Source organism: Sipha flava, unplaced genomic scaffold (assembly GCF_003268045.1).
Source record: "Sipha flava isolate LNK unplaced genomic scaffold, YSA_version1 89_pilon_pilon, whole genome shotgun sequence".
Taxonomy (NCBI): Eukaryota; Metazoa; Arthropoda; class Insecta; order Hemiptera; family Aphididae; genus Sipha; species Sipha flava.
Window position 1 is genome coordinate 1,078,107 of NW_020273631.1, and position 13,062 is coordinate 1,091,168.

General features: G+C 27.9%; 2 protein-coding genes across 3 annotated transcripts in view; one reads left to right on the forward strand and one right to left on the reverse strand.

Moving 5' to 3' along the window:
- Nucleotides 1-669: 669 nt before the first annotated feature.
- Nucleotides 670-6,513, reverse strand: LOC112693606 (zinc finger protein OZF-like). 2 transcript variants are annotated; one of them, XM_025568737.1, is made up of 11 exons: nucleotides 6,343-6,513; nucleotides 4,752-4,997; nucleotides 4,528-4,666; nucleotides 4,374-4,452; nucleotides 4,144-4,312; nucleotides 3,953-4,074; nucleotides 3,735-3,891; nucleotides 3,431-3,540; nucleotides 3,231-3,372; nucleotides 1,118-1,781; nucleotides 670-889 (listed from the first exon to the last, which is right to left on the reverse strand). In XM_025568737.1, exons 2-11 carry the CDS (start codon nucleotides 4,987-4,989, stop codon nucleotides 715-717), a joined length of 1,995 nt encoding a protein of 664 aa, XP_025424522.1. In that variant the 5' UTR covers nucleotides 4,990-4,997; nucleotides 6,343-6,513; the 3' UTR covers nucleotides 670-714. The 2 variants fall into 2 exon arrangements, with proteins under 2 accessions (XP_025424522.1, XP_025424524.1); XM_025568739.1 differs by lacking the exons at nucleotides 4,752-4,997; nucleotides 6,343-6,513 and having other exon boundaries at nucleotides 4,374-4,450; nucleotides 4,525-4,652.
- A 116-nt stretch (nucleotides 6,514-6,629) lies between these two features.
- Nucleotides 6,630-13,062, forward strand: part of LOC112693710 (gem-associated protein 5-like) — a 12,653-nt gene continuing 6,220 nt past the window's right edge. The window contains exons 1-13 of the mRNA XM_025568899.1: nucleotides 6,630-6,870; nucleotides 8,056-8,383; nucleotides 8,532-8,769; nucleotides 8,824-9,055; nucleotides 9,585-9,764; nucleotides 9,839-9,997; nucleotides 10,164-10,272; nucleotides 10,336-10,582; nucleotides 10,669-10,795; nucleotides 10,856-11,040; nucleotides 11,101-11,219; nucleotides 12,096-12,273; nucleotides 12,365-12,433. Coding sequence (XP_025424684.1) covers nucleotides 8,060-8,383; nucleotides 8,532-8,769; nucleotides 8,824-9,055; nucleotides 9,585-9,764; nucleotides 9,839-9,997; nucleotides 10,164-10,272; nucleotides 10,336-10,582; nucleotides 10,669-10,795; nucleotides 10,856-11,040; nucleotides 11,101-11,219; nucleotides 12,096-12,273; nucleotides 12,365-12,433 — 2,167 coding nt within the window. The 5' untranslated portion in view covers nucleotides 6,630-6,870; nucleotides 8,056-8,059. The remainder of the gene's footprint in view (nucleotides 6,871-8,055; nucleotides 8,384-8,531; nucleotides 8,770-8,823; nucleotides 9,056-9,584; nucleotides 9,765-9,838; nucleotides 9,998-10,163; nucleotides 10,273-10,335; nucleotides 10,583-10,668; nucleotides 10,796-10,855; nucleotides 11,041-11,100; nucleotides 11,220-12,095; nucleotides 12,274-12,364; nucleotides 12,434-13,062) is intronic.

The window sequence follows — 13,062 nt, forward strand, 5'->3', positions numbered from 1 at the left end:
AGTTGTATTACTTTTAAACCAATAGTAATATTTTAATTGGTATCTGACAAGTAGTAAACTATTATATATTTATATGGATTACATATTATATTATCTTGCATAATTTAGTAAATTTTTATAAAATATGTTTGATAAGACTTTCTTATTAATTTACTATATGTATTTCCAATTAATAAAATCAATAAAATTTAAAAAATAAATAAATAGTCAAGTTAATAATAAGTAACATCAGATTTTTTTTTAAAATAATCATTTATTTATTAAACTTAATCCATGCTATACAATTAACTGTTTATAAGATAAAGATGTATAATAAAGTAAAAAACTAATACCAGAGAAAATTAAAATCCATTTTAAGAATAAGTAAAACAAAATAATATTAATACTTAACAAAAATTAATTATTAATATAAACTTAAAATAGTGTTCAATGTATTAAAATTAGGAATTATTTCACAATAATTAATCTTAGTAAAAAATAAATGGGGACACTTGCTGTGATTTAACTAATAACATTTGCCATAATAATATTCTTAACAATTGCTAGCTACTTAATTTATGATAATTAAAAATAATACTACAACCCAAATACAATATATAAATATATATATATATATATATATAAAAAAAAAAAAATTAAAATATAAATTTTTTTAAATTTAATTTGTAGCCAATTATATGTTATGATTAATATAAATATAGATATGAATGTATATTAAGCTTTAGCTAATTTTAACACATGTTCAATTACTTCTTCAATAGTTTGATTGCTAAGTAATGTTTGAATAGCTGAATCATCGATAATAATTGAAAATAATTGCTTTGAGTTATCTCTCAATCTTGTCATATATGAAACGTCATCAGCTGCCACTGGTGTGTGTCCACATCTCCTAAATCAAACAAAAATATAAATTATAAAAATTTCTCTATAAATTGAATAATTATGTACACTTTTGAAATGTATTGTTAAAGACCATAGATCGTTATAGTAAAAATCCTTAGTGGTAATTAAAAAATTTAATTGAAAAATCACAATTTCATTAAAATAATGAAACTGTTCAACTTCAAAATTAGGTTAATATTTTATAATTTATTTTTAAACAGAGAAATGTACATACTTTATCACAGATTCAATTAAATGATCAACACTCATATCTGGCCAGCCAAACTCTTTGAGTGTACTTTCATCAACAAGTACTGTTAATAATTCCATTAGTGAATCAGCCAATGTGTTATTCTGGTTAGATTCTTCACTAGTGGTACTATCATTATCTTCTAATTCGTCAATGCTTCCGTCTTCATCTTCATTATCATTTTTGTCTACATCATCAACATTTTCACCAGCATCATTTTTATCATCACCATTTTTTTTCACCATTCCTAATAGTTGAGCTTCTAATTTCTTCTTTTCAGCATCAGCCATAATCTCGGCCAACATATCTCTATGTTTAGAACGCATATGGCGTAAAAGGCAATCTTGACGAATAAATGCACGACCACATTCATCACATGCACGTGGTGGTTCCTTAGTGTGTGTTAATAAATGAATTTTTAAAGATGATTTCATAGCAAATCGCTTTTCACAAATAGGACATGCATGAGCTTTTACACCTGAGTGAACAATATGATGCCGCTGTACATCTTCTTTTCGCAATAAAGCTTTGTTGCATACAGTGCACATAAAAGGCTCAGCTCCTTCATGCACATATCTTATATGGAGTGTTAAACGAGAACGACGATTAAAAGATTTGCCACATGTTTCACAAGTAAAACCATTTTCACCTGAAAATAAGTATTGATTACTAAAAAAATATATTTTCAATTTATAATAAATAAATAATTATTTCTAAGTATATTATTACAAGTGGCATTTATTAATAAAAAAATTAGAGAATTTATGTATATATGTTTATATATACACATTACATTTCAGTGTAAGAAAATTGGCACTCCCATTGCCCAGTATCCTTTGGATGCTGAAATAGCAATCACTCTGGCCTTAAGTGGCTGGAGTCATCTGGTCCTTCAAGTTGGGGGTTACTATGATTGGCCAACCCCCCATTCAGTGGAAAAAATGTCTTAGTTAAGAAACCACCAAAAATCAAGCATTGGATCTGGACAGATAAAATGGATAAACAACTGGAACTAGGGAACGGAATTAAATTGGGATCATGGAACGTTGGAACTTTAAACATACTGGGTCCATTACAAGAATAGATGGCATAATAAAAGAAACAATATATAATGGTATGGGTATCATAGTACATGAACACTTACTACCCCATAGGAGTCTGAACCAGTAAATGACAGAATGATGTATACACTTAAAGGGAAATTTTTTTCAATATTGCAGTAATATCTTGTTATGGTCCAACTGAAGAGAGAAAGATGAAAAAAGACAAATTTTATGAAGAAATGAAAGAAGTTTATGATAAACTACCTAAATACTGTTACAATGTTTTTAGGGTATTTTAATGATAAAGTTGGCCGGCAAATTGTGTATAGACCAACAATAGGTAAAGACAGTCTTCATGAAAATAGTAACGACAACGGAACACAGTTAACAAACACAGCAATGTCAAAAGAGTTAGTGATCAGTAGTATTTATTCCCCCAGAAGAATAAACACAAGCACACATGGATATCTCCAAAAATCAAATAGATTATGTAATGATTAGTAAAAAACATATGAGTTATATAAGTAACATGAGAAGTTACAGAAGTGCAGATGCGGATATCAATCACTATTCAAATTATTCATGTCAAAACTGTTATCGAGAGAATCGAAGGTAACACAAGACCAGTTTTGACATATGGGTGTAAATCGTGGGCTACTACAAAAGGTAACTATTCTAAATTAAGTAAAACAGAAAAAAAAGTACTTGAAAAAAATATTTGACTATGTTTATAATATGGAAGTGAGAATGTATGAAAGAAAACACTATTATGACTTACAACATTTGTATGGAAGACCTAATATCCTGTCATATAGCAGAGGCAAGTGAAATGAGTGGGCTGGACATGTTCGGAGAACAGGAGGAAAAATTGTGGAGGAAAAGATCTTTAGGAAAACCTTGAATAAAATGGAAGAACATAATAAAAAATTTAAGAATGATTCATGAAAACATGAAAATGGAGGATGCGAACGATAGGAACTAATAGAAGGAAATAGTGGTAACAGCGATGGATTTACATAGTCCAATAAGCTGATTAGAAGATATATATTACATACCTGTATGATGGAATAAATGGGCTCTCAGTTGTGAAATTTGTATAAAAGTTTTTCCACAAAATTCACAAGAATGTGGTTTAAGTGCAGTATGTGTTTTGATATGACGGTTTAAAGTTTCCTTGGCCGCAAATTTAGCAAAACACTGAAAAAATATTAATATAAGAAAACATCCAATACAAAGATTTAAAATCAAATTATACCTGCTGGCATTCATAGGGTCGTTCACCAGTGTGAATTCTACGATGTTTTTTCATGGCTCCACTGGATGGAAAGCGTTTTGGACATAAATCACATTGATATGGTCTATAACCTAAATAAAACAATAAATATATTTTAATTTTCAACATATATTTTATACACAAAATAAACATAACACAAAACACACACTGATGAACAAAATAATTTTACCTTTGATTGGAATCCTACAGTATTCATGTTAGCATAAACATACATAAAATAAGAAAAATAACTTGAATAAAGAAATAAAAATATTTAAATATTAACCTAAGTGACTTCTTCTATGGACAGTTAACAATGCTGAACCAACAAACTCCTTATTGCAGTATTCACAATTATAAGTGCGCTTCTTTTTAGTTTGACCAGCATGGGCACGCAAGTGTTCTCTTAGATTATCTTTTCGATTAAAAACTTTTCCACAGACCTACATTTATAAATACACATTAATAATATGCTTAATATTATTTAATTAATTAAGTAATTACTTGACATGGAAATTTTGGTTTTTCAGAACCATCACAACCAGTTTGCATATTGTGACGTACAAGATGATATTTTCTACTAAATGATGTGAAACAAACAGGACATGAATAGGGCTTTGATGTTCCTGATAATGATAAATATATTTAAAAAATAAATACATATGTAAACCATTATGATAATTAGTGAAATTTACCTGAATGAGAATACAAATGTTCAGATAAAGTTTCTTTGTCGGTACAATTAAAATCACAACTTGGACAGTTTAAAACATCATCATAGCAATGTACCATTAGTTGATGGCGTTCCATATTAGCTTTTAATTTGAAAAAGTTTCCACAGTCATAACATTCAAAATCACCATTCTAAAACATAAAAATATTTATAGTTGGTTTCTTAATTATATTAATTTTATGCTTTTCAAACCGTATGAGCAGTAGCTAAGTCTTCACCACAACAGTCACAACTAAGCATTTCTTTTTTCATTGATTCATCACTGCGGACTAAAATTATAAAAAATAAATACTCAAAAAAATTAAAGTTTTATATAAATATAAATTAACTCATTAGTTATTACCTTTTTTTTGCCTGAGGTTTGCGATCATGTGAAGTTTTATGTCTTTTTAAGCCAGGAAGTGTTTTAAATGTTCTTGGACATATATCACAAGCATGTTCTAGCTGTTCTGATTCAAGTTTTTCTTCTGTTTTTAAATTTTCTTCTAACATAATAAAAATAAAAATGTTCATTAATTCATACAAAAATATAGATATTATATTTATAAACAAATATGATTATTAAATTACTTATTCCGGGACCATCTTCCTTCTCAACATCAAAGTCATAAACATCTTCATTATTATTGATATTTTTTTTATTTTTGACAAGTATGTAGTCCGGCATTCCATTTGGAATGTAATCAAAATCATTAAGAGCTTCATCATCAATATCTTGCAATATTTCTTCTAAATCTTCAGGTTTAGGGCTGTGTTTTTCAACTTTGATTACTCGTGGACGACCACGTTTTCTTGGTGGTGTTTCCATAGTTTAACCTACAAAATTAATATAAATTAAGTGATTAAATAATAATATTCACCAATCATATTTTAATATAAACAAGAATTATAAAGTAGATTGTTATTATTTTTAAAGAATCAACATATTGAAATGTTGTAAGTAATTTTCTTTTATTTAATTAAGTTATAATTTGCTTTGATTTAATATGATTATCTTATAAGACCATCCAACTTAAATAATAAAATATTCTGATAAACCAATACTACTATCTATTGAGTTTATTTGTTTAAATGAGAATGTATTGAAAATAATTCAAGGCTTATAGTCATACATTTAATTTATCTAGTTGAGTAAATCACTATATTACCAACATGATTCAAGTATAAATACATTTCTTATATACTTTTAACTAGAACACAGTTTGGATTAAATGTAGGTATTGAAATATTATTATCGCAACACAAAACCAAAATAATAATACTGAATGAACTGATGCATTACATTCTATTTTAATATAAAAAATAAAATTATTAGAAGAGTAAGCCAATAGGTAAATTAGATTCAATAAATACTTTTTAAAAGCATTAAGCTTAATTGATAACATATAAATACTAAATTAAATAAGTTTTCCAATATTCTAATAACACCTATGACTATAGGATATATAAGGATGCCGACAACAGTACTATGATAATGGACCAGTCATATTTTAAGTAATACTAATAATATAATGATTTTCGTCTTTTCTTAATATAATTTTAATAAATCGCAAATATTATGGTTCTAAACAATTGTTTAAACGTCAGAAGCAATATACAATACAACAATTCGAAAAATCTATTATGTAACACACGTTCTTCTCCGTTCACGACAGTGATTAGATATTTTTTTTTTTTTGTAAAATATAACGGTAAACAAAAGATCAAAGGGAAAACCATTGATAAAAGTCGTTGAAAACAATATTGAAGAGGCAAAAAACGCGGTTTAGGAACAATCAGATCCAACGACGGTCATGACAGCAATCCATAGGGCGTACGCGCGCCATGTCGAATGAATGTACAGGAACACGGGTGTGGAAAAATCCAACGAAAATCGGGAATGCTAGGGATAAACGGCTAACGCTTTCAGAGATACGTGGGAATGCAACATATCAGACACGGGTGTCTCTCCGATAACGTCACGTACGTCCGCGTACGTTGCCTATACGATAGGCCTAATGAATAATAAAAAGTAAATAAAAAAAAAAATAAAAAACCGTCATACTTCGGTGTGTGCGTGCGTGTACGCCTAATTGCATACACCGCCCGACGCACCGAAACGGTCCTTGGACACGACGCGTAAATAAAACGATCGCCATTGCGACGGATTCTGCGCACTCACCTCGATTCGTGTCCGGCGTGTCGTGGAAGTTCTTCAGTAGTCGCAGAAGTTCTTCTTTATAGTCAAGGAACGATGGTCTGACACGGGAAATGCAACGAGACGGACACTGTTGCGCGGCGCGAGAGCCCCTTAAACGGCCAGCAGTCGTCAACACAGCCGTCACACGCGAACAAGATGGCGCACTGAACAAAAAGGTGCCAGGCGCAAACGGCAAGTGCAACAACGTGACTGCCACCGTGCTCGCGCACCGGCGCCAAATTACCGTACGCACGAACGCACGGTAATACCGTGCTCACACGCCGCCGCGGAGATAAAAAATATAATGGGTCCGAAGCGCACTCACGTGATAACGCCGGTTGCTGTTGTAACAATCGTTTGAATCCTTGGATTCGCTTTTTCCGTACTTTCGTGTTTACCCATCAACGGCCTTCCGAAGCCGATTGTTGTGCGGTTTTGTTCTTCAGTGGACTTTGAAAACAACAGTCATCTCTTGTACCGTTTTGCTCGAAAAACCCATCCGTCAAAAAGGTTTGTCGATAAGTTTCAGAATCAAATCCTTCACGTTTAGTCATAGTACAAATTATACTTAAATCACCCATGATCGTTCAAACACTTTGGTTGTTGCCCAGATTTGCTTTCTGTCCTGACTGAAATCGACGATGGTAGCGATTTTCAATATTTCCATTTCTTTTTTTTAAGACGTATTACCCCCCATTACTTTGCTTGTTAAATGATTCCCCTAGGTCAGTGTTTTCCATCCTATGGGTTGCAATCTATTTTGATTGGTGACTTCGTAAACTAATGACAAGGAAAATATTTTAGTTATCATTATAGAACTATATTATTACATTTAAGTGTATGATAAAATTCTTTATAATAAAATTATTAATTATATTATTATATTAAAGCATAGGTTTTTTTTTTTTTTGAGGGTCATCTACTAGAAACAAAGGACATTTATTGACCACTTTAGCACAAAAGTTGGGAAACACTGCCCTAAGTAAAAATATGCCATAGTAAAATGATTAGGGAAAATTTAATGCCCAAATAAATATAAAAAATGTTATATCAATTAATTTTATTTTTAACTTCAATATTTGATCATTATTATCTGCTGTTATATCTCCTTACTTCCTTTGTAGTTTTTAAATTTGTATACCATGAAAATATCTGCACTTATATATATTTGGTTAAATGTTTTCTTGTTTTTCCATACATCCATACTAAAAAAAAATTATTTAGAGCATATAAAAAAATAGTAGCTTTTCAGTACCCATAACCATTAGTAAAATCAGTCATAGTTTTTCTTTATAACATATAGTTCAACTTTATTACCCTTTGTTCTTTAATTACCGTTCCTAGTGTAACTATATAATTAATGTTAAAATACCATAACTTATATTCTAAAAATGGTAAATTTTGTCAATTTTTTTTTTTCTAATATTTAATTTTTAGATGTCTTAATAACTGTATAAAAATATAATTCAATTCAACTTTTTGAAAAAAGTTCGGGTAAAACACTGATTACATTTTTCTTGATAAATTCTACTATAGGTCATGTTGGCAAAAAATTCTCATAATGAATTAAATAAATATATCAGTTAAATTAAATAATATTTTGAAAACAGAAATGATTTATTTCATTGTTATATTATCTTAATAATATGTTAATAAATATTGTTGTTTAATGAACGTTATATTGTTTCACTATAGAACCATGAGTACCTTTGAAATTACCCAGTCGTTGAACTGGTACAAATCAAATGTCATGACTATGGACCGATGTGGAAACTTACTAGCATATGGTTCAAGATCTATTATTGTCTTGGTTAAAGGCTTAGAAGGTAATAGTGTCTATGATTTGCAATACAATCGTCTTAGATTGAATACAAAATTAGCTTGTGGCCGTATTGGTGCTGTATCATTTTCTCATCCAACGGATACCCAAGAAGATGCATATTATATAGCATCTATTGACGAAGTTAATATTTACATTTGGAATATAAAGACCATGGTCTGTGAACACATACATTCTTTTGGAGTAAGTAATTTAATTTTTTTAGACTATTCATTAGATTTTTATTCATTCATTATTAAATTTTATTTATTTATAGGTAGTACCTATTATAACAAATGTATACAAAATAATATTAATTAATTTAATCAATTTGTAATTTTTTTTCTTTCAGAATAAAAAGAATAAGAACATTGTTTTGTTAGATGTTGCTTGGTTGTACGGAAGTTCAACTGTAGTAGCAATGTCTGATGCAGGAACTTTACATAAATGGGATATTGAAGCATTAACAATGCGTAATTTTACGTTAGATGTTAAAGTGTCACCTTTGACATTAGCTGCTTGTCCCCATAAAACTAATTTAATTGCTATAGGATGTAAAAATGGCCATACTCTAGTATATGACTTAACTGGTATGTTTAAATATTTTTACAATCTTTCTGAAAATTAATTAAAATTTTTTTTAGGTGATGGCCGTCTTTTACATAAATTGCATTACCACGAAAGAAATATTGTTTCACTTGCTTGGTGTCCAGTTCCTTATAATCCAATGAGTTCTGACCAATCTACTCAGCCATTATTACTAGCATCAACAGCCTGTGATAGAACTGGTATATATATATGTCGTGCTGGTTTAGATATGTTTCGGGAAGCTACAATATCATTGCCTATGCGACCAATGAGAAAAACTATTTTCAAGTACGAATAATATTTCTTCAGTTTTGCTTACTTAGCTTAATTATATTTACTCACTTTGGTAGACTCTGTTTTTTTTTTTTTTTTGTAAATTTTTTTATGGTACAATTAGTTTTACAACATTTACAATGATTTTATGTTACAGACATTTACAAATATATTAAATTATAAAAATAGTCTAATTAATAAAAAATTATTGGAATTATTATTTTTGATGAGAGAATTAATTGAAAATATAAAGGGATCTTATAATAAATGTAAAATAGAGAGGATTTTAGATTGAAATACTAAAAAGGGCAATAAAAAGTATGTAAGATATTTCACAGATAACTTTAGTGATATGGAGAATGTATTGAGGAGATTGTTTACTAATGATTTATAAGAATAAGATAGATTGATGTATGGCTTATGCTTAAGCATGAAAAAAAGGTTAATAGAAATAATTTGTTTTAAAATATTTATTCAGTTTTAAATAATTATTTCCTAGTGTTAATAATAATAAAATAATCATAAATTGAATTATTATTTTCAGAAATAAAACAAATTTAATTTGGGGTTGTCTTAAATGGATAAATCCTACTACAATTATTGTTACATCAGCTTATGGTGAAATTATTAAGATTGAATTACAACAAAAAAAGGATACTGACCCAATTATTACTTTGATTAGTGATAATCACAAGGATGTAATTTTTTCTTTGGCATGTTCTTAGTATGTACAATTGAATTCAAAATATTTTAAGATATTGATTTTGTCAGTAATTTAGCTATATTTTATTTTATTAGTAATTCAACTAAACCTTACTTATGGTCATCTTGTATGGGAAGAAAACTAATTCGAACACCATTGTTTGATACCACAGAAACAAGTGAATTACCATTAGAAGTACCAACACTCGGTGGTTTTGTATACTGTTTTGCTCTTTCACCAGTTAATTCAGCTGAGTAAGTAAACAATAAATCAATTATAATATATTTCTAAAAATTAAGAAATTGTATTAAATTAATTTAAAGAATGAGGAAATATGCCTACTTTTCTTGTAAAAAGATTTATGAAATATTATGCATACTTCATGTATGACTAATTTACCTAAATTTAAATTATTAATAGCTTTGCATTTGGACTTGGTGATGGAAGAATTTATTATTGGAATGTATCTAATAAAAGACAGTTAGAACTTATTCCATTAAGTTATACAATTGACTCAAAAGTTTTATCTGTAAGTTGAATTTATTGATTTTTTTTTTTTCATCAGTGCCTATTATTTCAATTTTTTTTTTAGTTGGCATTTCATCCTCAAGATGAAGGTTTATTAGCATTTGGTACTGGTGATGGACGAGTTGGAATTTTTAATTTAACTAGAAAAAGAAACAATGTAAATTTATTAAAAACAGTTCTTTCTCATCCAGTTTATCGTTTATGTTGGGCACCCATGCCAAAAGCTAAAATACTCAATGATACTAAGCTTGCACTCTATGCAGTTGGTAATGGACAGATTTTAATTTATAGTGAAATGAATCTTTGGAAAGGTAAATTTTATACTCCTGATAATTCATATCTGGTTTTTATATTAAAATAATGAAAATATATGATCAAAAATCTAATAATATTTCAGATCCAACTTATGTTAAAGAGTATGTACAGTTTAATGAAATTGAAGATAAGCTTACAACACCTGTTAGGCGTATTGAAATGGCCTGGAAACCTGATTATGATGTTGTTGCATTAGGCAATTCAAATGGGTAACTTTTAAATTTTTTATAAATTAATAACCATAATGTATTGACTTTTATTTATTATAGGAGCATTTATTTGTTAGATGGAGACACATTAGAACTTAAACATACAGTATATGGTCATGAACAATCTGTTGAATGTATTGTTTGGCATCCAGCCCATGTAACTTGTGACTATAGTGAGGAGTCTAAGTATAAGAATTATTTTGCATCAAGTTCTCACTGCATAAGAGTTCATCGACTAGATGAAGGTATTTTATATTTTTTATAAATTTAAATTATTTGTGATTTTATTCCTTTTTTTTTTTTAGGTGGTAAACCAATATTAGTGGTAGAATTTAAAGGCCATAAAGAAAAAATAAATGAACTAGCATGGAATCCTCATCGAAATTTAATGCTTTTAAGTTGTTCTAATGATTTTACTGCTAAAGTATGTTTAAGTAAAATAAGTATATTTCACTTTAAATGAATATAATATTAATTAAAAAATTAATTAAAAGCATGTTTAGAATATTAACATTTTGCTTTTTAGTTTTAGTTGCCTTATATTAAAATATATTTGTAATGTTTGATAGTGAACGTTCTAAGTTTAAATTAGCTATATTGATAAAAGACCAAATTCTTTGAACAATTTAACATTTTTAAAATTTTAAAAATGTTTTTTTCCTAAACTACACTATTTTTAAGAAAATTAATGTAAAAAATCTTTTCTTAAGACATCCACATAACAACTAATTGTGTAATGCATAAATATTTTTTAATCATAACTTGTCTATGGTTGCAATTTTATTATAGATTTAAATTTGCTGTAAATAATACTTTACATTGATTTTTATCCCTTGCAGAATACAAATAAGATTAGATAGAAGATATATTTACATCAATAATAGTATATACTTAAGTTGTATTAGCCAGTTTTTAAAAACCATCCATGCTGCTGAATTTTATTTTATTTTATGTAGAGTATATATTAATTTATAATTTTTAATTTTAAACTCTTACAATTGAATCTGATTTAGAGGGATGAAATAAAAAAATAGGGTGGGACATTGATTTCCAGTCTGAAAATGTATCATTAAGGCTTAATAGTCGTAATACAAATGTTTTAAGTTTTTTTCATCAATATGATGATTATGTATACATTTATTTTACACACTTCAGTTTAATTATGTTTACTTGGGTTGATTTGACTTTTCAAAAGTGGATAAAAGTGCTTTGAACCAAAATAATGCTATGAAAGAAGAAGAGTTGCTAAGGAAAAACCTATACAATTAATATATATTATTTGTATGGTTTATTATTTCAGGTTTGGGATGTACAAAAATGTACACTTATTGGAGTTTATTCAAAACATTTATGTACTGTTTTATGTGGCATGTTCTCGCCATTAGATTCTGATATAGTATTTACGGGCTCTGCTGATCACTCTGTTCATGCATGGCGATTGTCAAAAGACTTACATAATGCAATAACAGATTTCAAAAGTAAATTAATGCATATTTTACATTTAGAATTATAATATTATGTAATGAATATAAAAATATTATGTAAAATAATAATATTAATATGTTTTAGAAAATCAAGAAAATCCTAATATCATCAAGGAAAAAGTTGTTATTAAAGATGTAGACTGTTCTAGAAGTGGTATTTATTAATTTTATTAAATTAATACAACATTAATTTTTTTTGTGCCAAGGTTTCTTTAGTATTTCTATACTTCATTCTATGTAAGAATAATATTAGCAGAAGTTTGGATGTTTGAAGTGATTAAGCAAAATAATGCAGCAGTGCTAATACTCTTTTTTGCTGGTTGGAACCTAGCTATAAACAGTTTTTCTCTCGATAGAAAAATGAAAATCCAACCTATTGCATTAAATAACTTAAAAATATAAATGAACAATAAAATATTTAGATTTAGATAATTGCATTTATTAGATAACTGCATAATTAAGAACAGTGGCATATTTTCAATTTTTTTCTTGGGAGGTCCAATAATTCTGACATAATATAGAAAGGTACTGATATAAAGATAATAGTAATAATGTATAGTATTTTAAGCATAATAGTATTTAATAGATTAAAAGAATAAAAAATAGTTATTTTATTATATTTTGTATTTTTAAAGAACAAAATCCAAGCATCTTTTTTTTACTATGTTCTTTTAAAATGTTTATTGGTTAGAGAGAATATTTTCTCTAAATGGACATAATATCCAATGTATTAAGTCTATTCTAGAAAAAAGAAATTGAAAATTGTTATCGCGTTTTTTTTTT

Coding starts and splice junctions, on each gene's coding strand:
- LOC112693606 (XM_025568737.1), bottom strand. CDS start 4,989: ATGGAAACACCACCAAGAAAACGTGGTCGTCCACGAGTAATCAAAGTT. Junction 3,892..3,952: donor AACCAAAATTTCCATGTCAA/GTAATTACTTAA, acceptor TTATAAATGTAG/GTCTGTGGAAAAGTTTTTAA. Junction 3,373..3,430: donor GACCCTATGAATGCCAGCAG/GTATAATTTGAT, acceptor ATATTTTTTCAG/TGTTTTGCTAAATTTGCGGC.